Source organism: Oculina patagonica, chromosome 7 (genome assembly GCF_052425735.1).
Source record: "Oculina patagonica isolate OP01 chromosome 7, crgOcupat, whole genome shotgun sequence".
NCBI classification, from domain to species: domain Eukaryota; kingdom Metazoa; phylum Cnidaria; class Anthozoa; order Scleractinia; family Oculinidae; genus Oculina; species Oculina patagonica.
In genome coordinates this window covers 3,199,274-3,220,530 of record NC_135764.1, presented here as the reverse complement: position 1 = coordinate 3,220,530, position 21,257 = coordinate 3,199,274, and the positions used below count along the sequence as shown (strand labels likewise).

General features: G+C 37.3%; 1 protein-coding gene across 6 annotated transcripts; it reads left to right on the top strand.

Moving 5' to 3' along the window:
- The first annotated feature begins 1,948 nt into the window (after window positions 1–1,948).
- On the top strand, window positions 1,949–19,754 carry LOC144660165 (synaptotagmin-2-like). Of its 6 annotated transcripts, none has more exons than XM_078520753.1 (10): window positions 1,949–2,057; window positions 3,616–3,661; window positions 3,738–3,827; window positions 8,791–8,951; window positions 13,351–13,618; window positions 14,139–14,241; window positions 14,810–14,868; window positions 15,219–15,858; window positions 16,384–16,573; window positions 17,218–19,754. In XM_078520753.1, the coding sequence occupies exons 5-10, from the start codon at window positions 13,362–13,364 to the stop codon at window positions 17,568–17,570; spliced, it is 1,602 nt and encodes a 533-aa protein (XP_078376879.1). In that variant the 5' UTR covers window positions 1,949–2,057; window positions 3,616–3,661; window positions 3,738–3,827; window positions 8,791–8,951; window positions 13,351–13,361; the 3' UTR covers window positions 17,571–19,754. The 6 variants fall into 6 exon arrangements, with proteins under 6 accessions (XP_078376879.1, XP_078376875.1, XP_078376877.1 ...); XM_078520749.1 differs by having other exon boundaries at window positions 8,791–8,955; XM_078520751.1 differs by lacking the exon at window positions 3,616–3,661 and having other exon boundaries at window positions 1,978–2,057; window positions 8,791–8,955.
- Window positions 19,755–21,257: the final 1,503 nt, after the last annotated feature.

Below are 21,257 nucleotides of genomic sequence, written 5' to 3'. Positions count from 1 at the left end.
ACAGTTCCCAAACATTTTATTGTCCACAAATTTATACATACGTGGCAAGCAATTTTTAGTTTTCGAATTTAAGGGATTTCTTTTTGTTGAGGAGCTTGCAGTTGCGTTTTCATCTTACCATACGTTTGAAGAAAGTTTTCACCGAATCTAATAATTGTTTAAATTTTTAAATAAGGTTTAGAACTTTGTGGATTTCATTAAATATAAGTACCTTTTTTATTGCACATTTAAATTATAGTTACTTCTTATCAGTAGTTTTATATTTCACTTTTTTGCATGGTTTTCCTAGAATGGGGTCCAGGACTCTTGCGAGCCTCCAATGGCTTTCTGTAATTAACTTTAGTTCATTGTTTTTCTCGGGATTGTTTTTGTCAAGAATTGTTATAGATAAAATACAATAATGTCTAACGTCTTGTTGCGCGGATTACAATCGAGCCATTTTTACTTCGCTGTGTTGCCCAGGCACTGCGCGCAAACTCTTGGAAATCAGTATGCATTGTGCGCGAACTTAACAAATTATTCATAAATCTGCTGGCAGATTGTTTCTTATTTGTTGAGTGCGCAGATTATGATAGCTAACTGCAGGCTCTTGGCAAATGAGAAAAGAAGAAGTGACTCTCGTTTATAACAACCAAAGTAAACGTCCTTCAGAAAATGAAAAACATCGTCTGCGCGCTGGCCAAGGTAAGCCCGCAGATAGGATGGGTGGAGAGAGAGGCACTGGTAAGGAGTCTCGTGGTAACTAGCATAACATCTCCGGTCAGAGCTGAGCCCAGAGCGCACAGTCTGTAGCACAAGGCTAGCCGCTAAGGCTACCCGCGTCCAACTATAGATAAGCCATGAAAATGCGCGCTCTGGTTGTTTACTCAACTCCACATCACTACAGAAAGTATATTTACTGTTTTTCTTGACGGTAAGGACTATTTTGCTTATGTTTCTTACATAGTTAAAATAACGTGCACGCGCCCGTGTAAACATAAATTGCAAGCAAGCTCTCTTGGGGCTATTGAAAACCAAATGAACAAGATGATTCAACTAAAGACGGTTACATTTGCGATTTTCATAAACTAGAAATTTTTTATCTAGATCGAGGCCGATAAAAAGAATATCAGTGAATACAGATTGAGATGATGGTATGGGGAAGAAAAACGTAAAGAAAAGAAAAACTAAATCGGAATATTTGGCCTGATATTTGGTCTTTGATATCCTTTAAAATGAGGAGATAAAACTTTTGATAGCAGGACGCGTAGGATGCGGCATGGTCAGATGTAAAAATTTCGTGCTGTAATTAACTCTGCTCTCTCTGTTTGTTTAAAGCAAGCCGGTTTTTGCAAATATTGATTTCGGACTCGTGTCATTTACAAAGGAAACTATTGTCCAAATATTGAAACTATTTAGTAAGGCCAACGGTTTACGAAAAGTTCCAAACTTAAACCAATATATTGAGTGTTGATGTACTTAGAATATTCCTGGCAAGGAAAATCGAGCCGGAGCAATGACGTTTTAATTTCCTTCCTGTTAGAAAAAATCGAACTTTGTCAATTTTTCGAGGCAGGAAGGATGTCACTGTTATTTGCGTTCAGACCGATCGTTTCAATCATAGCCAGTTTGTAGGTCATAGCACATTTTGTTTACATCATCAGTTGAAAATTAAACGAACAAATATCAGAACTAGAAAGGTAATGTCTAACTTAGTTATCACTTCAAATTTGAATTACAATTTCCTTCCGGCCAATGCAGGAAGGAAATCAGTTGTCGATCTGCCCGTAGGATATTTTCATCAGTGTGCAAGAAAAAGGAAAATGTATATCTAATACTTCCCTGGTATACTTTCAACCCACGGTCTCCATTAGTTGATCAAATTTGTAGGTTTTTCAGTGCAAAATCTACTTGTTGATATTGAGGTAAACAAAGACTCGCATATGTTTAATTCGCTTTTAGTGAACCATTTCCTACGCGATGTCGAGGCTGAGGGTTCACATCTACAATGGCGCCAGTTTTAAAAGTCATTGTTTGTGAGCGCGCAAAGAAATTATACTGTTGGATGCAACATTAAGGTAAGAATTACTTGCTCTAAGGTTTAAACCTTCGTTATAAATATTAGTTAGTCTTAAGTTTGGGTTTTAAACTAAACAGATTTGAAATCGCGTGCAATTTTGGGTAGTTATTTAACGGACAAAGTTTACTGTTCAACACTGCCTGCAATTTGTAATGCATGGATTATTACTAAAGACGAAATCGTTGGACTTTATTAATTAAAATTTCTGGACGAACTAAATCTCGTTTAGAGTCAAATGGATCGATCTTAGTTGTCTGCGCTCTAATTTGACCTGATCAGATCTAGAGATCTACAGAATATATGAAATTGTAATAAACTCAAGCTATCATAAATAACACTGATGTTTTGGTAGATAAATACAATATTTCATATCAAGCACCAAGGAAATAGCCTCGTTTCTCTGGTTATATCATTTCATTCACAGTGAGAAACATTCCTTTATTTTGACTCAGTTCGGTTTGATTTAGCATTTAGCGATTTTAATCTGTCCGAATTTACTTCTAATGCCATATAGAAGACTTTGCCGTTATCAGCTGTATGATTATGGAAAGTCTTATGGACTCATAAAGGCGCATAAAGATAAAATGTTTGAGAAAGTTCGGTGCTCAAGTATCTCTGCAAGAAAAACAATGAAATCCTGACCGCTTTGGAAAGTTAGACACGAAGTGATCTAGAGCTTTGCGATATGCAATCGACTTTGATACGTTCAATTTCCAGAGCCTAAAAAAATTAGAATATTCAAAGTAGCATCGATTAATATCCCGCCAATATTGACATCGAAAAAAGCGCGCAGCATTCAAATTCCTAATTTATTTTCCATATATACATGCATAAAGCCATATTTCAGACATTTCTAAGTTTGGAGTGTACGTACGTCTCGCTACCGGCTTCAAAAATTAACAGCCTACTTGTAAAACATGAAAACTAGTATGAACTACACAGAGTTGACAGCTGCAATAAACCATCGAAGTCTCATTAATTTGCATTCGTGTAACACTTGATTAAATTTGTAGACTTCATTGTTAAATTAACATAAACAGCGAAAAACATTGAATATATAAAGAGAACAATAATGTAAAGTGTGTCACCGTGTCTCAATTTAGCGATAAGAAGTAATTGGTCTGTGGCAGGATTGCGGCTCCTTGTCTCTGGATTTTAAATTTACTTGTTCCTTTTATTAATTAACATTGAACGCAAATATCTTGGTTCATAGAATAATTTCAGTGTTTCTCCCAGTTTGTTTAGATAACAATTTTTGTTATTGGGAATGGAAAATATATTTTTCTGTGCATTTTAAAATTGCATAGGCACTCAAAATAAAACAAGGTTTAACGTTTTGTACGTTTGGGCCCTTCGACGAAATGTCCTCCATACCTGCGTCCCAGGGAAACGTATCAAGTATTAAATTTTTGTGAAACTATGGTCAAAAAATCTGCAAAATTGCTTCAGCTCTTCTCCAAAAGAAATAGGCTCTATATTTTTTACATTTGTAAAACATCGAAACCAGGTTCCTGCGAATGGTTGAAAATAAATTGTTTTGTATTCAATCGCCTCAGGCTCACCCCAGGGAGTTCAAGTGAAAGGAGGTGAAAGAAAGCTCTCGTAAGTACAAAACAACCTTCGCTAGTGAACTGAAGTGTGGAGAATTAATTCAGTCCCTTTAATAATCCCTCGTAAGAACACGCTCTTCGCATCGGGGAGAATATAAAACGCTTTGACTGAGCAGAGAACATTTGAAGATGTAAGCAGAGCTGTAGACATGTGAACGGTAGGTTTATAAGCATTTTTCAATTAAGCTTCAAGTTTCGCTAATTTGGTTTTGAGTTCAGAGTAAACTTATTGTTTAGTCTTCTTTTGTTTTGAGAGCAAAATGAGTTGCCAGCACTCAATTGGTAAAACACATCTTTTGAACGGTTTTGAGAGAATAGTTCGTCCCCGTAGATAACCTTGTGTATCTCTGAAGGACTTGTTCAAGACCTTGATGAAAATGAGTGATTAATTTGGGATTAAGGTCTTTTAAATCGCCTTCCACAGCACTTACATTTTGTCGCTCAGCAACTAATTAGAGCTTCCTCTGAAAGCGTTTTTCCGTACAAAAACAGAACTATACACTTCTTTTCAATTGAATATATGTAGGGTTTTTATTTAGTTCGTTGTATTTTCAGTGTATGCGTGAAGTTCAAGGTGTGTTTTCGCGCAATTTGCCCTTACCATCGAAGAATGATGAACATTCGCGCTTTATACAATGGGGATTCACTTTGCGTAAATTCCATAAATTAGCCAAAACTCAATCCCTGATTGAAGCTGTTTCAGCGTACCCGCTCTTCAAATGTTTAACGTCTACCTAAATGTTACGTTTATTACTACAGTTTTGCTATGTAGGTAGCTAGTTAGAGTTCTCGTGAAGACATTTATCGCGCTTTTGCGTGTTCTTTGTGAAGAATCGCCCGCCAAGAATATTCAGGATAATTTATGCTAAATATGTCCTCCTCACCGCTAAGAAACTTCGGCGCGCTCCGCGTTTTAATGAAGTGACTCGCGTTCTTTGAAGTCAGTTTGCCTTAATTTCATCGAGAGCTTACTTCTCGGGCTTCCTATTGCCGGTAACAGTCTTGTTATGGCTTTATCGTGTTGTACAGCTCACATTTTGTGCGTTTCGTTTCGATTCGCTTCATTTGCTCAATTATGCAGAGAGCCATTTCCTATGGTAAGCATTTTTACGCCTCGACTTTCTCAAAAATCGGTTTTTGGGATTCTGAGATCCTGCGAAGAGGGGCAAAGATACTCAAAAGATTCGAAGGACGTCTAAAAGCAACGGTTTTGTGTTCTGGAAAACTGGGCAAAAAGAGCGGGCGCTTCAGGAATTTAATGCTATGCGTTCAGCGAAGGATGACCAATCCATTGAAACGTATCGGGCATTTAAATCTCCCATCCGCTTTGTTCACGCAACATGGAGTGTGTTTGTTTGTCAAAGCGAAGCATTTATCATTGGCTAAAGCTAATATAAAATAATCCGAAGGTGAGAAGTTATGTTGAATAGTGGTCAATAGTGATCTAGCTTACAAGCAATGAAAGACTAGAATCTTGCGGCAAAAAAAAAAAATAAAGTTTACCAATTGAAAAGTAACCTCCGTTCAGGCTTATTTTTCATGTTTTTTTCGCGCTCTATTTACCCTTCGTTTTTATGTGGTCGAGCGAAAAATTGCGCCCTATTTGTTGCGCGATCCGCGTAAACAAGAATTTAAGAGCGCGGGTTAACCACCGGCTGACAAGACTGAACACTTCATTTGGGAACATATAAAGTAATGTCGAAATAATTTTCTCAACTAATGGAATAAAAAGGCCTATGAAGATCACTCCGAATTCTTAAACATTCAATGTTAAATTATTTATGGAAAGAATAATTGGATAACAGTTGACATTAATTTTTATATCAAAAGGCCTGAGGGTATTAGGGCGTTATTAAAAGTTCACGGTTCTTAAAGGGACTATGTCACGGGGATTTCGCAGAATTCTGGTTTAAACTGTTCTGAAATTAGTGGTAGGCAACTTAACCCTAAATAAACATTATCTTTGAGAAACTAAAGGAATATATAACCTTAATTTGCGGATAGAAAACAAGCTACGGCTATAAATATCGATATTTATAAGACGCTCGGAAACAACTTGAAAGCGTTTGCCTTACTTTTTCAAATTGCAATCTGTTTCCATCCAAGCCATCCGCAGCCAAAGATGCTCGTTAACAGTTTCAGTGCTCTAATATAGCAATTTTTAATAAAGATGGACTATTATTTTTAGGTTTTCTGCGGCACAAATGTAAATTTTGGCGGTTCAAAAATCTGGTAAAATCCGTGACATAGTCCCTTTAAGTGAAATCGACAAGGCAGGCGTTAGAATATTTTGCGCCAGGTCAAACTACAAAATTAAGGAGGTGATTTGTTAATTCATACACCCTTTAACTTAATTAGAATTGAAAAAATGTTCAATACGCATTTCACCCGCTGGTTTCAACTTTAAAAAATTTCGAGTAAGTCATATATGATCTATGATCTATCATATATGTGATCTTTTCGAAGGGTAACATGTACAAAAATAGGATAGACCAACAAGACAACCTAACTTAACACAAGGTAGAACAAACAATGTCCTTACTTCTTAATCAAGACTGTAAAAACATGCCACAAATCAATCATGATGAATAGCCTGAATTAACGCTCGCAACGGGAGTGGATTAGTGTGATCGGATTGGACCACACCAAGTTCTTTAACCTGCCTAGTTTTTGTTGTTGAACACTTTAGTTTGTTGTTGGACGCCTAAGGAATTTTATTTTCTGACTGCGATTCGTGGAGTACAGATAACGCGCGAAACATACAAATATTTCACGATATTTGTACCTCACAAAACCGGTTTAAATTGTATTTGTACTTTACAAGACCGGTTTAACAGGATCCCTATTCCTGTTGAGCACGCCAACAATTCAAAAACGTTGGAAAGTCGGTATTTCGGGAAAAGGAAACTTTGGATAAAAAATCTCTTATCGCTGTACATTTTTACTTGTGATTTGGGGGCACGCCAAAATACTACAAGAGACTCGTAAAAATTTACAACGAAACTACACACCAAAGCTCTCGCGCTCGGAACTGGTAAAAAAATAGAGCGTGCTAACACTAAATCACTTTCTAGATAATTTTTAAATAAAAATATTTGTGAATAGTTCAGGTGAAATCGAGCCTGTACTTTCAAGTGTTTAATCTACAATTTTTATTCATCTAATCGGATTTAAAGTATAAAAACAAGTGTTTTATAGTTGCACACAAAATGGTCAGCTTCGGATAAAGTTATATCAAGGATTGAGAAGAAAATGACAAATAAGTTTCATCGCTTTCCGGCTTTTTTGATTTTCCGTTTTTTTTTTGTTTTCCGTGTTTTGCGGATATGCTGTCGTGCCTTTAAAGGACTTTCAGAAGCACTGAATCTAAACTAATTACCATTGTTAACTCTGTACAATGGATTTATTAAAATATGAAGAGATTAATCGCCACGTACGGCTTTCTGTGACAGTAAATCACGGAACTGATCAGAAGTCAGTTTCGTGATTCCGTGCTGTTATGTGCTGTGATGGCTTCATTCTTATCGGTTTTAAAAGTTTTTTTTTTTTTTTTTTTTAAGAAATAAAGTTTTGCTGGCTTTATTTTTATTTGTTCGTACTAAATTGATGATATGTTCTCCAGATGAGGAGAGACGCCTATAGTCTCTAATTTTCTATTACACGGAGAAAGAATAAATAGTTTCTTTTCTCCCCTCGTTTATATTACAAACGGTCACTTTATGTTGTAGATCCATCCAAACTAGACGAAACGTCAACACTATTAGCGATGGAAGAAATATATTCGCGATTATAAACAAGAGTTTTACATGCAAAAAGGAAGCCTCATTTTCCTCTTTTTTTTTTAGCGATGACGATCGCTTAATGTCATGAGGCAGTCGGCGGGATCTGTGGGACAGGGAACTAGCCGATAGGAATAAATGTAACGCGAACAGAGATCAAGTTAACAAGAAGTCGCAGCGAAAAACACGAAGCAAAATACTCCTGGAAAGTTAGAAAGGACTGATACAAAGTATAAACGTAAGCGAAAAATTATATATTTGATTGAATTTGTTTGATTGAGTTCTGTTGAATTCATTAGACAGACATGATCACATCTCTACATCTTTTAACACAATGGGCCTGTGTGGTCAGTCTTTGTAAACAATAACGAGACAGCGCTTGACCCTGCAAGTCTTTCGCGAGAAGTATCGTATATCGTATATCGAATGTCACGCTACAAGATAACGCAACTTTGGTTGAACAATCATTTAACACGGAAGTTGTCAGCTACTTTTATTTACGTTAATTTTTTGACAAACCTCCTGAAAATGTTTTTAGAGCCGTCATCGCTTCTGCATGCATTGCGTGCCGTTTATTGGAGTAAGATGGTTTGATCTTTTGTAACTCTTCTTTAATTTCTTGTCGCTTTTAAAAATAAAATAATCTGTAAAAAGTAAAATACATGTACTCTCACGCACTTATCTCACGCTTTCCTTGGCAGTGACCATATTGTTAATAATTATGTTAACAGCCCTCACTGCTTTTGCTGTGTACTCACGAACACGGTCAATATTTTTCCGTATACACCATCCACCCAGTTAATAACAAAATTACAATCTACGAGCTTTCTTTCAACTAGAGAGAGTCCCTTTATTGCGACGTTTTTCGTTGTTGCAAATTGTTTCAGCGAGTGAAGTAAAAATGACCTTTATCGATCTACCTGAACTGTTATCACCCTTACAGCTGCTAAACCAAAATATCTGGGCCATACACGCAATAGTTTGTTCTACGCACATCCAAAAATACCCGAGTTATCGCGAAAAGAAGTTTCAGAAGTTGCCGCAGACATTTGTTTCAAGTGAAGGTTTCTCATGTTTGCATGTAATCTTTGAATATTTTTTTTATTCATTTATGCCGTTGCAGGTGATGATTAAAATATACAGCTCTTTCAAACGAGCTGTTTCTGTTATTGTTTAGACCTGTTTGTATCCAAAATTCTTTTTATGAAACCAAAGTACAATAAGTTATCTCGTGTGGTGTGAACTGAAAGAAACTGATATTGTCAGTTTCGGGTCACATCCAGCTGTTAGCAAGATCAACTGATTTTATCATCTTTATATATTATGTTTGCATCAAAAACAGGTGACGGAATTGAGTGGGTCGCCGAAACTTTCATGATGGCCTGAATTTCGCCGTCGAGAAAGTATTTAGTATCTGGAAGTGGCTTATTGGAAAACAGCGAGAAAACGGAACTAACAAGATCCTGGAATTAAACAAGACAAAAACCGGGAAAACTAGCTGAAGTAGGTAAGTCAGAAGCCAATTTTGTATGCAAGTTATAAGATTAAAAACAACACTTCTTAGCAAATGGAAAATCGCCTTATCGAAAATCAGTTGATTCGAATTAGAAGATTCGATTTTTGGAATGTTTATTTCAAATTTTCTCCTGTAAAGCTTGTATTGATTTATCTACTCTAGATCATAAATCTAATTTCAGATTATTGGGCATTTGTGAGGTTTACCCCGAAATTTCATTTGAAAATTTAGAATTTAGGGAATTTTCATAAGCAAACATAATCGAGCATTAAAACGAATATGCAACACTTTTGAAGGTTTTACGGTGCAGAAAAAATGCTTTTAAACAAACAGAATATATAAATGGTTCTTTCTGAATGGAACACTAAAAGGATTCTTCATTGAATAGAAAAAGTTTATTAGTGAAACTGAACAAAAACGCAAGCAGCATAAATAATATATTAGAGAGACACAATTCGCTACAAAACACAACCTAGTTTAAAATTCTTGTTAATTTGCATTTTCTACTTTTACTGCCTTCCACCGACGGTAGAAATTGATAAACTAACAGATACATGCTTCTGTGAAAATTGAAGTTTATTAACACTACTTTTTAACAAAAGAAAATATTTAACGTGTTTAACATATGAATAGAACGTGCTAGAACTTTAATTTTGTCCGATAGCGTTACCACAACTCGAGGTATTATGGACGATTTTTGACACAATAAATTAATTTAGACAGACTGATCAAACGAAATAGTATTGGCTGTAATTTTTCAGCTAGTTTCTTTCTTTACTTAACAATTACAAGATTACAACCTAGAATTAAAAAAAAGACACGCTTTTCTGATAAATTTTATAATAAAAATAAAAATTTAAATTAGATATCACCGCAAATATTCATTCCTATAGCGCCGAGGTGCTAGCTGTATAAATCAAATAGATTTTGTCATATTTTATTTTCTTCTTTATCATTTAGTGTCACTTTAAAGATAAGCTTTGTTGTATAAGATTTGGTTATTTCACTTAACAATTTCAGTTTTCAGCTTTAGGTCGGTTTTTTCGATAATTGTTTTCCCCTTCGCTTGCTTCCTTGTTTTTATTTAACTCGGATACACTGATTAATCATTCATATAACTTAAGGGGGAACTGAGAGTTAATTATAATCTGTTGGATATTTCAATTTTTATTTGTTTCTAATGCTTTTCATTTTATTCGTCGATTTTTGTGACATTTCTATGTTTGGCGTGCGGAAGCACCTGATTAACTAGAAAATAGAATAGTTTTCATTTTTCAGTTTTTCCTTTCGTCATAAAAAGGTTAACTTTTCCCATATTCATGCACAGTTATAAAGGTCGGTTTTAGCTTTTATTTGTTCAAGTTTATGCTTCATGTATGCGCCTCTAGAAAGTCAAGTCTGGGACTTCACTATTTTGTTTTTAAAATCGAACAAGGAACTAAACATGATCTGAAAGAAATAAAATTAGTTTTTGTCAGATTTATTTGCTGTTGGGAGAGACGGTAGATTTATTACCATTCGCCAAACAAGCCTCGCTGAGTGAAAATCAAATCATAAAGAATTGCCATATGATTTAGCGAAAACTGGGTAAATTACGATTTCTTTTATTTTAACAACTTGGTAGGCTACCTTTGTTAATGCTAATGTTGCTAAATAACTGCAAAAAATATCTCTTTTTTATTTCATTAATTCTCTTTCCAGAAGTTCGCATGTACAATTTATTTTATACATAATTTCTTTATCATAGGCTCCCAACCTTCCCAACTACCTTTTCTCATCTGTTACAATTAAGTAAACAAAACGTCAAAAAAAGACGTGTTGGTCTTTTAATATAACTTAGACTGCAAAGTTAATCGTACATGTATGTTTCACTGATTCCTGATTGAATTATCTGGCTTTAAAGTATGACATTGCTGGGAACAAAAAAGCATCACTGAGTAATTTTTTGTAGAACAACGTTGTTCAGAACAGACTAGTTCCTCTCCAGTCGCTCTCGGCTCTGTCCTGAGCGTTGACGTCACATTCAAACTCACTGTGGTTTCTCGTTTTCTGAGCTCTGACATGCTGTGAAATTCGTCACCAAAATCAATCGTCGATCGATGCTGCCCTATTTGAATTTTTTGACGCCGTTTTGCTTTAACCATCAACAAATAGAAGGTACAAATTTAACGAAAATATTGTTAGTTTTCTATTATTTATCAGTTACGTATGTTTACATGTATTTTCTTTACAGCGTTCGTAAAACAAAATTAAATTGCCAGTTCTTGCTGTTGTTGGTTTATTTCGGCGGAAAATTTCTTTCTTATGACTGAGTGGGTGGGGTTATTAGTACAAAACCAGAAATTAAAAAACGCTTTCAAAGTAGCTTTCAGCCAGTATTAAAATCAATCTCTTCAATATAACCGACTGAAAACAACAACAAAAAGTTTGATCTCCTTGGCAGGTTTCTGCCTTACTGACCGTGTTGCGCTAAAAAATGAGCCCGTCATAGAGTGAAGACGAATGAAGAAAACATGCAAAATAATAATTTCCTCTTCACAATAAAAACTATAGCTGCTTGACGCCGATAATTTAAACCCAATTCTGGCAGCCGACGGTTTTGACTAGCTGTGGAACAGAAATTGATTAATTTTCACAAAGAAGGAGAGAAAAGCTATTTGTTGTCGAATTACCGATTTTTTTCGAACTTTGATGGTGTACTTTTTACGTTTGGACCTTTGATTTCAAAGCCAGATGGAAATTCGAATTGGTCTCGCCAGGTTTGAGTGAAAAACTTGCAGGACCAGTTTGCGCCATATTGCTTATACCCTATCAATTTCGTTTGAAGGTGACAATGTTTTGGAAATGTTGACATTTTTAGCTCCGCTTCACCGCAAATGCAGCAAAATAAAAAGTTAATCAGCAAAGAGACGAATAAGCATTGTTTCTGGAATGTAATCTTTGCCAAAATGCAGACGATCCTTTGCCGAATATAATATCTGTCGTTCACAGCCTAATAAAAACACACATAAACCCATGAAGAGTAAAATAAAATGTTTGTGGAAACCATTGTGGCAATAAAACCGTCAAATCATAATGCCTAGACTGTAATTAACTGAAGAATTATTCCGATCAGATTACGGTTACTATTTTGGCAAAGTTCTACGCTTAAGTGGAAAGACCTTGTTATTAATTTAACACTTTCACCACGGAAGGAAGGCTAAAATATTACCGTTTAGCTCGTGTGATTCTCCGATCATCTATTCTTTGTTCAGCTTCTGAAAGATTATTCTTAGGCCATTTTCATCAGAGATCTCCGGTTTTTATTGACAAGAATTTCGTATCGAAGGTGAGCTGTATAATTCTTTTTGCTTGAAAACTGCAGGCAGAGCCCAAATTTTATCGCTTTATAGTAAATTTATCTTGCCTCAATCGATTCATCTCTTGCAATCTAATTTTAGTCTACCATGATCTGCTTTCGACAGCGCATACGAACACCATCTATATATATGAAAAAATTCACATCTATATAGTTAATTTCTAGACCCTCCCTTCTAGTGGGAAATTGTACGGCTATGAAATTCTCATAATTACTTGTATTTTAATTTATTCCCAATAACCCTTTATACCGCAGGAATGCTCTCGTGAAACGCGCTTTCTGAAATGGCCGAAGAAAACAAAAATAAGACGGAATGTAGTTATATTAATAAAAATAATAATAATAATAATAATAATAATAATAATAATAATAATAATAATAATAATAATAATAATAATAATAAGAACTTTATTTAAGTGTCTGGTCTTCTAGCTAGCCTTAAGCTTACTAATCGGGGACACTATTAATAATAGTAATTGTTAATAGTAATTGTTACTTATTAACGTTATCGTGTGCTCGTAGATGCTAAGTTTGGAAGACTTTTCCTGTTAAGACTTATTAAGCGATAAAATAATCACTATTTATGAGATGGGATATGACTGAGACCAAATTTAACTTTTACAAAAAAAATGAAAAAAAAAGAGTTAGCTTCTAGAATCCAAAATTTTTCACAAGTTTGCAAAAAAATTGGAACTCCAAGAGGAGCATTACTATAAGACAAAAATATCCTACAAAACGCACTGTTATTGTTTGTTGGCTAAGGGCGTAATTTTCTATTTATAAACATGTGAATTACATTACAACCTAGGAGGGTTACCGTATGATGAACTAGCATCCCATCCAGGGGTAGTAAAAATACACCTAGTCACTTAAAGCTACAGAGAGGGTCCTGAAGTGAAAATTTGCTCAAATCCCAGTTCCTAATTTACCCCTTCAGGCCCTTCTACAGGTACTAAAGCCAGCAAGAGCAGGCAGTAACGTTAACGCATTACCAATAATTTCAATTTATTTCATTTTAATTTTTCTAGATTATAGCACAATGGACATCATTATAATGATAATTCTTGGCATAGTAAGCGGTGTAATGATCGCCACAGTAGCCGCCTCTGGTATTTACTACTCGTACCGGACGAAGAAAGATCGCGAGAAGGAGAAGGCTGCAGCAAAAGTCGCCACCAGTACCCCCGCGCGGCGCCAGGCGCGTGTTGAGAGTGAGCCGTATGTTGTGTATCAAGACGAATCTCTTGTGGATTTTGACAGTATTCCTGTACAACCTGAGACTAAACGGCCAATCAGGTATCGCTTTGCGAACTTTTGGGTCTTGTAAACTCTATTCTGCGTCTGCGAAAATGTAACACTTAATAACAACATAGCCATCGGCACTAAGTCATGTTATTTTAACGGGTTAGGATAATTGTTAAAGCCTATGTTTTTATACGTTTTGCAGTATATTTCATCATCTATTTGAGGTTTCATGTAATCCAAAAATTCCATCTAGATGCAATGGAAGGTCCCGTAAACCTTAGAGATTATCTTCTCTTAAATGTATTTACGAAGGACTGAGCGTGAGAAAGAGATGAGAAATTGCGGTAAAAGAAAATTTGGCGAGGATTGAAAACATAAGGTCTTTTTCATTAAAAATACATGGACACGAAAATAGAAAGCTTATAAGTTGTGACAGTTTTAAAGGGCCGGCTATAGCTCAACCGACATGGGTTTCAGGGAGTGTTAAGTGAACTTCGTTTTATTTGCGTCTCTCAAGAAAAATTTTGTAAAAAAGAAGAATTCTTGGCTCATTTCGCATATTGGTTCCCAGGTCACCTGATGACGTGTATCCCCCGCTAAGAGAAGACGAGCAGGACGACTACTTACTGAATAACCTCGATATGGATCTCAGTCCCACCTCAGTCATACCACCGGTAGGTCACGTGATTGTCCTCCTTTAAATCAGGCTTAGATGGCCGAAAAAGTGTTTGCATCGACAGAAAAATAATATGGGTTGGATTGGTTATTACTCGCGTGAGCAATAAAACAGTCAGGGACACATATTTCCGCACAGCTACGGAATTAGTATGAAATTCATAGGGTCGCCTTCAAGCAGGGTGGAATGCCCAGTTCTTTCTATGAGACGCGCCTGCAGGGAATTATGGTAGTTGTGTTCAACAAAACAAGTCCAAGACTTGGCAACGCTGAATAAAACTACCATGATTCGCGTCTGCAGGCGCTCCTCATAGACAAAATGGACATTGAATGGGCGAAAAGCTGATGCAGCTTTTTGTTTACTCAAACTAGCGTAAGGTAACAAAGCTAACTAAAACTACGCTTGATTTCGAGCTTTGGCAGCAGAAAGCTTATATTTTTAACAAATTTTTAGCCAGAGAACGCTCCCAAATTTTACAAATCAATAAAGCTTAGTTGTTGTCGCGGCAAAATGTGCTTTACACCTTTGAACTAATTGTTTTTTTTTTGTCGTTTTAATTTTTGTAGGAGGAAACAATAGAAAGAAAAGGATGTTTGGAGTTTACATTACACTATTATCAATTAAGGTGAATGTTGTTATGCGTTTCACGAGTGCCTTAGGTCTTTTCCAGGTCAGAGCTAAATATTGCCCCTCAAATCTGTGCTTGCAAGTGCAAGAACAAGCCTTTTACTTCAAGTTGTTTCATTTTTTATACCTTGAATGAAGTATTCACCTACATCTCTACAATAAGAGATCTACCTCAGTAAAACACACCACAACAAAAATTGTCACAGTTCATCGTGCGTTGCGTGGTCCTTTGTATTCAAACGTTTGTAACCTTTTTAGTGCTACAATGCGACTTACCTTTACACAGAGTTACAAAGTTATATCAAATGGCTTAATAACTCATTTTTGCACGTTTTCTTTAATCCACAGTTCCACTCTAACTTTAACTTTAATTCGTCTTGGCGATCTTCCTTTGCGATTGTCCACGGGCAAACCACCGGACCCGATGGTCGAGTTCGAGATCAAGTACGGCCATGATGGCAAAATAAAATCCGAAGTGTATCAAACGACTTGTAATCCACACATGTACGAGAGCTTCCGGTTCGAAATCCCAGTCAACGACCTTGGAAACCAGACGCTGACATTCAAAGTGATTGACATGATGGAAACAAATATACCGGAGCCCCCACCCCCACCGGAGCCCCCACAGGATAAGAAGAAGAAGAAAAAAGAACCACCTCCACCCCCGCCTCCTCCTCCGCCACCCCCTCCCCCCACGCTGATAGGATTTGTTACGGTGCCACTGGTCAGCGTGGCGATGAAGAAGCTTTTGTCCGATACTGAGATTACGATCCTTCGTGACGTCATAAAGCTCAAGCCCAGGCGTTCCTCGCCGGAGAAGGTCGAGACTACTACTGGGGGCGAGACAATGGCATCCACTACAGGTACAGGGACGGGGACTGATGACTTTGAGGACGCGCTTGACACTGTGGATGCGGAGGATAAAGAAGCGAAGGATAAAGAAGATGAGCCGGAAGCAGCTGAAGACGAACAGCCGGATACCTCTCAGGTTTGTTTGATTTACTGCATGTATTGTGTACTGGCAGCCTGTTGCATTGCCTCCTTCGCAGCCTCCTTTTGGGTAGTCACGTAGCGTGACGACGCAGCGTGACGCAACATGACCTATAGAACGTCTGTAGAGAATACTTGTTGCACTTCTAAGTTACAACGCCCAAGATCTTTTCCCGACGAGTCGCCATTTTGAAATCGTCGCGGAGAAGACACTGGGACGAGGTTGCGCGTTACATCGTGCTTCCATTGAAGTGGTGCTGTTTCCACTGCAATTATACTGCAGTGCACTGTTCTTTACTGTGAATTGTCTTTTATCTTGAATTGCATTGCGATTATTCAAGTTTTTTGCTTTGCGTTTTGCTGCTCAGCTTATGTCGCTGCACCTCACTACATTATGTTGCATTACACTGTTTACGTTGCATTTAGATTCCAGTCTACTCTTCTCAATCCACTGTACTACGAATACCATGTTATTATTGACTACACGTTTATATTTTTTGTCCTCCCCATGCCGCTTTTACAGGTAGAAGAAAAAGCATTGGAGCCAGTCTCCCCAGCTCGTCCTTCGGTCACATTTTCCCGTGAAGTGGAGTCGGATATACCAGGGCCTGCGCTGCTGGTGTCGCTGGCATACCTTAAAACATCTGAGAAACTCACAGTGATCGTGATGAAGGCGAAGAATTTAAAACCGATCGGCAAGAATAAAAAGCCCGGTGAGTGGCCTTCGAGATTGAGCTAATTGTGCTTTGGAAATATAAACTACCTTATATTTATACAATGGCTGTTTTCTCAGTCTTATAGTCACGAGCTTACGGAAAAGAAAATCTCCGATGTGAGCCTGTTATGCCCTTGTTGATTGTGCTCGTATTAAAACGTATGTTTGCAACTTGCAATCCTCCCAGTTTTGATCAACTTCCCGAAAACAACGCCGGAAACTCTTACAACTTGCTATAATGGTATTCCTATTCCGTTGAGATTGTAAAGCAAGCCAAGATACTTAGTAAATGCTACTGAATAAACTTTCGCTCCTTTAATGTTGGCGAGTCTACCAAAAATGATCAAATTTCCATTTTCCGATGACAAACAAAGAAAGTAAAGGAAATAAATTTAAACTTACGTACGTTCAGCTTTAATGCATTCTTCACATTTTTGTATTTTCGTGCAAACGTATCAAAGGATAAAGGAAAAAGTCATAATTCAATCATTTGTCGTTGATAGCTAGTAAGAAAGATACAACTTGCAACCGCACTCAACGAAATTTACTTGTGCGCGCAAAATGCCAGTCGTTTTATTGGCCAATTAGAAGACGGGTTTGCTGTAATCCATGCAATTCTATTTTTACATGCCATCTTTTTAGATCCACTGGTTAAAGTGTACATCAAGATGGGCGATAAAAAGTTAAAGAAGCGAAGCACGGTGGTGAAAAAACACGATGTGCCACCGGTGTGGAACGAAGCGTTCAGCTTTGCTATTCCGCATCGGATCCTGCACAAAGTAGCAGTTCTTTTACAAGTGAAGCACTTTTCTGAGCGAGGTAAGAAGAGATTGCTGGGGAAGGTTGTCATTGGATCGACAGCGAATGACGACGCTGTGGACCACTGGAACGGCATGTTGACATCGTCGTCTTCTGTTGCAAAGTGGCACTCGATGGAAGAAGAAAAGGAAAGTGTAAAGAGAGGCAAAACGTCAACTAAACAAAAGGCGACATGACATTTTTGATTTGCCTATTTAATGCCATAATAAATAGCAGACACTGAGCCTTAATACAATGAAACGCAGCGTATATTTTCTGCTTGATAAAGTTTTTGGCATCTTATTTTGATATGCTTATGTTGGTTTCCCATTGCTTGAATTAGCCAATCAAAATTCAGGTTAATCGGGGAGACGGAGAAGTTAAAGTCAGCCAGTCACGTGCCGATCACATTGCACGTGCTGTTACTGGCTCTTTGATGATTGGCTGAGAAGTTTGGAAAACCAGGAGACGGACCATTTAATCTTTAAGGAGGGAGGTGTTGAGCTTTTGTTTTTAGAGTAAGAATTTTTTTCAGCATTGGGGTATTTGCAAGGATTTTTTTACCAACATGTCTACCAGGTAGGGCTTGCTTGAATTTTTTCCCGAACATACTTGAGCCAAGTGACGATTTTTTGTCCTACGTTCTTGTGCAATATTTTTTTTTCGTAAATGCAAAACCCCTACCCCCTCAAAAATTAAATGATCCGTCCCTTATCACTAAATAGTTTGGGTAAATGATTGGTGTCATTTCAAAAAGTTTTGTTTAATGTTTTATGTTAAGGGTTCTTTTTGTACGTTTTTTATACAAGTTGGCCTTGTGATTACCAATCAAAAATAAAATGGTGTGTGCTCGTTGTCATCGAAAACGCATCTTGAAAAGTGGAGGTTGTGGAAAAAGGTAAAAAGATTTCATGTTTTGATATTGTCAGTATGCAAATAGAGATATCCGAAAACGCTGGCGTTTTGGTCATGAAAAAAGGGCGCGAAAATTTCAACGGAAGAGTCGGTCGAATAAACAACGCACGCATAGTATATGGGTTCGTTTATAGAACAGTTTTTCGATCTCGCTGGTGAACGGGAACATTGAGATGCTTTTCGATGACACGAAAAGGCACACTTTTCCTTCAAGACTGACAGCAAAGCGCTGTAGAAATAGGCTAATAATATAGAAGACTTAAAAACCAATTGGGGTAGCTTGTAGTTATTGTACAAGTAGTAAGTAGTTGTCTTTTATCATTTAGAGGGAATCTGAAATGGGTTATAAGGACTCATTAATATAATTACTGATTGGGGAAACGCCCATTCGCTGGGACAAAAATTTTCATGACACGATAGGAGTTATTTTCGAGTTAGTACCTGAAAGGATGGCAAACTGACAACGACAACTAGTAAACGTGATTATTCCTTAAATTCTCCTAAGTCATCTTATCTTTTGGACTGAGCAAATTCAATAAGACTTGTTATATGGAAAGATCTGATCATTTCAGATAAAAACATGGTTGGTTTGAAATTTAGGTGAAGTAAAGAAAAGCTTATAAAAGCAAAAAGAAGAATTTTTAAGAACACAATCAAAATATATCATTGAAGGACCTGACAAGGAAAATGTTTTACAGTAAAAGCTTTATAAGGTAGTCGAAAGTGGCGGTGGGGAATTATTTTTAAGTCTTTTCGTCAGGAGAGGGGAAGGGATTTATGGAGCACAGAAGTTCTAAAGTAAAGTGCATCGGAAACGGGACTTGAAAAGGGTGGGAGTGACTTTATAGAGTTTTTACAGTAATAAATAAATTTTGTAACCGCATTTTAATATATCGTTTATACAATTGGATATCCCCATATACTTTTGTTTCGTTGTGATGTTTCCACTGTAACTAATTTGGTATAACATTTTTATTATAATTTGATAAATGACTTATCTAAAATAATGTCGGCCTCATTTCTTGTTACGAGTTCCTCATATATCAGTCTCGTACAGGAGAATAAAACTATGCATATTAGGCAAATAAACAATCTCTTTCCCAGAGCACACGTTCCCCTTGACCAGCGGTCGAAAATCGAAACGTGGTAGGAACGTTATGTATGGGGCACCAAGGAGAGTACATCAAGTAAGTAGAGTACATCAAGACACTAGAGTATAGTGCTAATTATATATTGGGGACATAATAATTCCCCATACATAACGTTCCGACCCGAAACGTTTGTTCCGCTGGATATGAGTAACGCGGGCTCTGGGGACTAGATTAGAAAATGAATGGCATTACTACAACTGAAATTTGATAAATCTAGCGATGTATTGTTGAAATGCTGTTGAGTTGTTATGTTATAAACTTCACAATTTAAAATTTTAATTGAACACTGGCAAATAAACTGACTCCTTTTGATAACACGTTCTTTTCCGTTCTTGCTCATGTGATACTTTTCGCGCGCGCGATTGGTCTAAACACGTTACGCGATGCAGCCAAAACTGAGAAATATCAGCTGATATCCTCCAGTTTTCAAACTTTGCGATTTACGTTCGCACTTTTAGTTCTCGCCCCAAGTTAATTAAGTGAATAGAACAGACTGATTTGCATTTCGCGCGGATTCACGCTACAAATTTATTAACTGTCCCCTCGTTTCCGAGCAGCGGAAAAAGGTGCCGTAAGTAAATATATTCAAAAAGGACGGGTTTTTTTCAAACCGTTAACCGACACGAACAAGCACGAGAAACAGACGCGGAGTTCATAGTCAAGAACTAAAAGGACTTTAAACACATAGGAGACACGAATTTGGACTATATCATATATATACGTATAAGCAACGGCTAAACGCGACAAAGACTTGTCAACTGCCGAAGCAAGTATTATTAGTGCAAGAAATTTAACTGTGTGACCTAATTTCTGGCTGATCTTCACTTACATAGCACGCTTCGGCCGCAAGCGCGCAACACAGACTAACAATATTTTGGACGCCGACAGAATTACTCTGACGTTGAAAAGCTTAGAGAAAAGATCTCCCAAAATGAGCGGCTTTATGTAAAATCTGAAGGATAACAAACACAATAGCCTCCATTCGGCTTTTATAATATACACTGACACTTGTCCTTGGACATTAACTGATCCACGAAGATCTCAGCCTGCCTGAGCTTCGCTCTGGGAAAACTGTTCGCTTCTCGGGACAGATAATGTCCGCGCACAAATATCAGGGCATGTCGAGCATGTCCCGTTCTGCTTGATAAGAGTAACGCGGGCTCTAGGGACGATATTGTAATATGAATGGCATTACTACAACTGAAATTTTAATAAATTTTAAATTCTAAATTTTAAGCTCGGTGATAAATAATGAAGATTAATTTTTCAACAATGACACGAGCATGGGACAAAGAAAAGTTATGAGTCCCCGACGGGAATCGAACCCATGGCCTCCCAGATACCGGTTGGGCGCTCTAACCAACTGAGCTACGAGAGACTAATGGTGAGCTGGGCCATTTACTGGGTTGATATGTGACACGCGTCCTGCATACTGCTAGGATCAGCAATATCGAAATCAACAAATGTGTAGTAAATAATAAAGCTGGTAAACATTTGTTGATTTCGACATTGCTGATCCTAGTATGTCACATATCAACCCAGTAAATGGCCCAGCTCACCACGAGTCTCTCGTAGCTCAGTTGGTTAGAGTGCCCAACTGGTATCTAGGAGGCCATGGGTTCGATTCCATCGGGGACTCCGAATTTTTCTTTGTCGCATGCTCGTGTCATTGTTGAAAAAAAATTCATCTTCATTAGTACATGTTTTTGCGCCAAATGGAGTTTGTTTGGCTCTTGCATCCAGGCCTCTTATTCCTTAGGGTAGCGCGATACTTCAACAACTGACCCAGACTTCTGTGATTGGCTGTTGTTCTTCAGT

Bases quoted from the DNA above. Each gene is read 5' to 3' on its own strand.
- LOC144660165 (XM_078520753.1), top strand. From the start codon at position 13,362: ATGGACATCATTATAATGATAATTCTTGGCATAGTAAGCGGTGTAATG. The intron at 14,869-15,218 runs GTGAATGTTGTT...TTTAATCCACAG, and splicing joins TTACACTATTATCAATTAAG to TTCCACTCTAACTTTAACTT. The intron at 16,574-17,217 runs GTGAGTGGCCTT...CCATCTTTTTAG, and splicing joins CGGCAAGAATAAAAAGCCCG to ATCCACTGGTTAAAGTGTAC.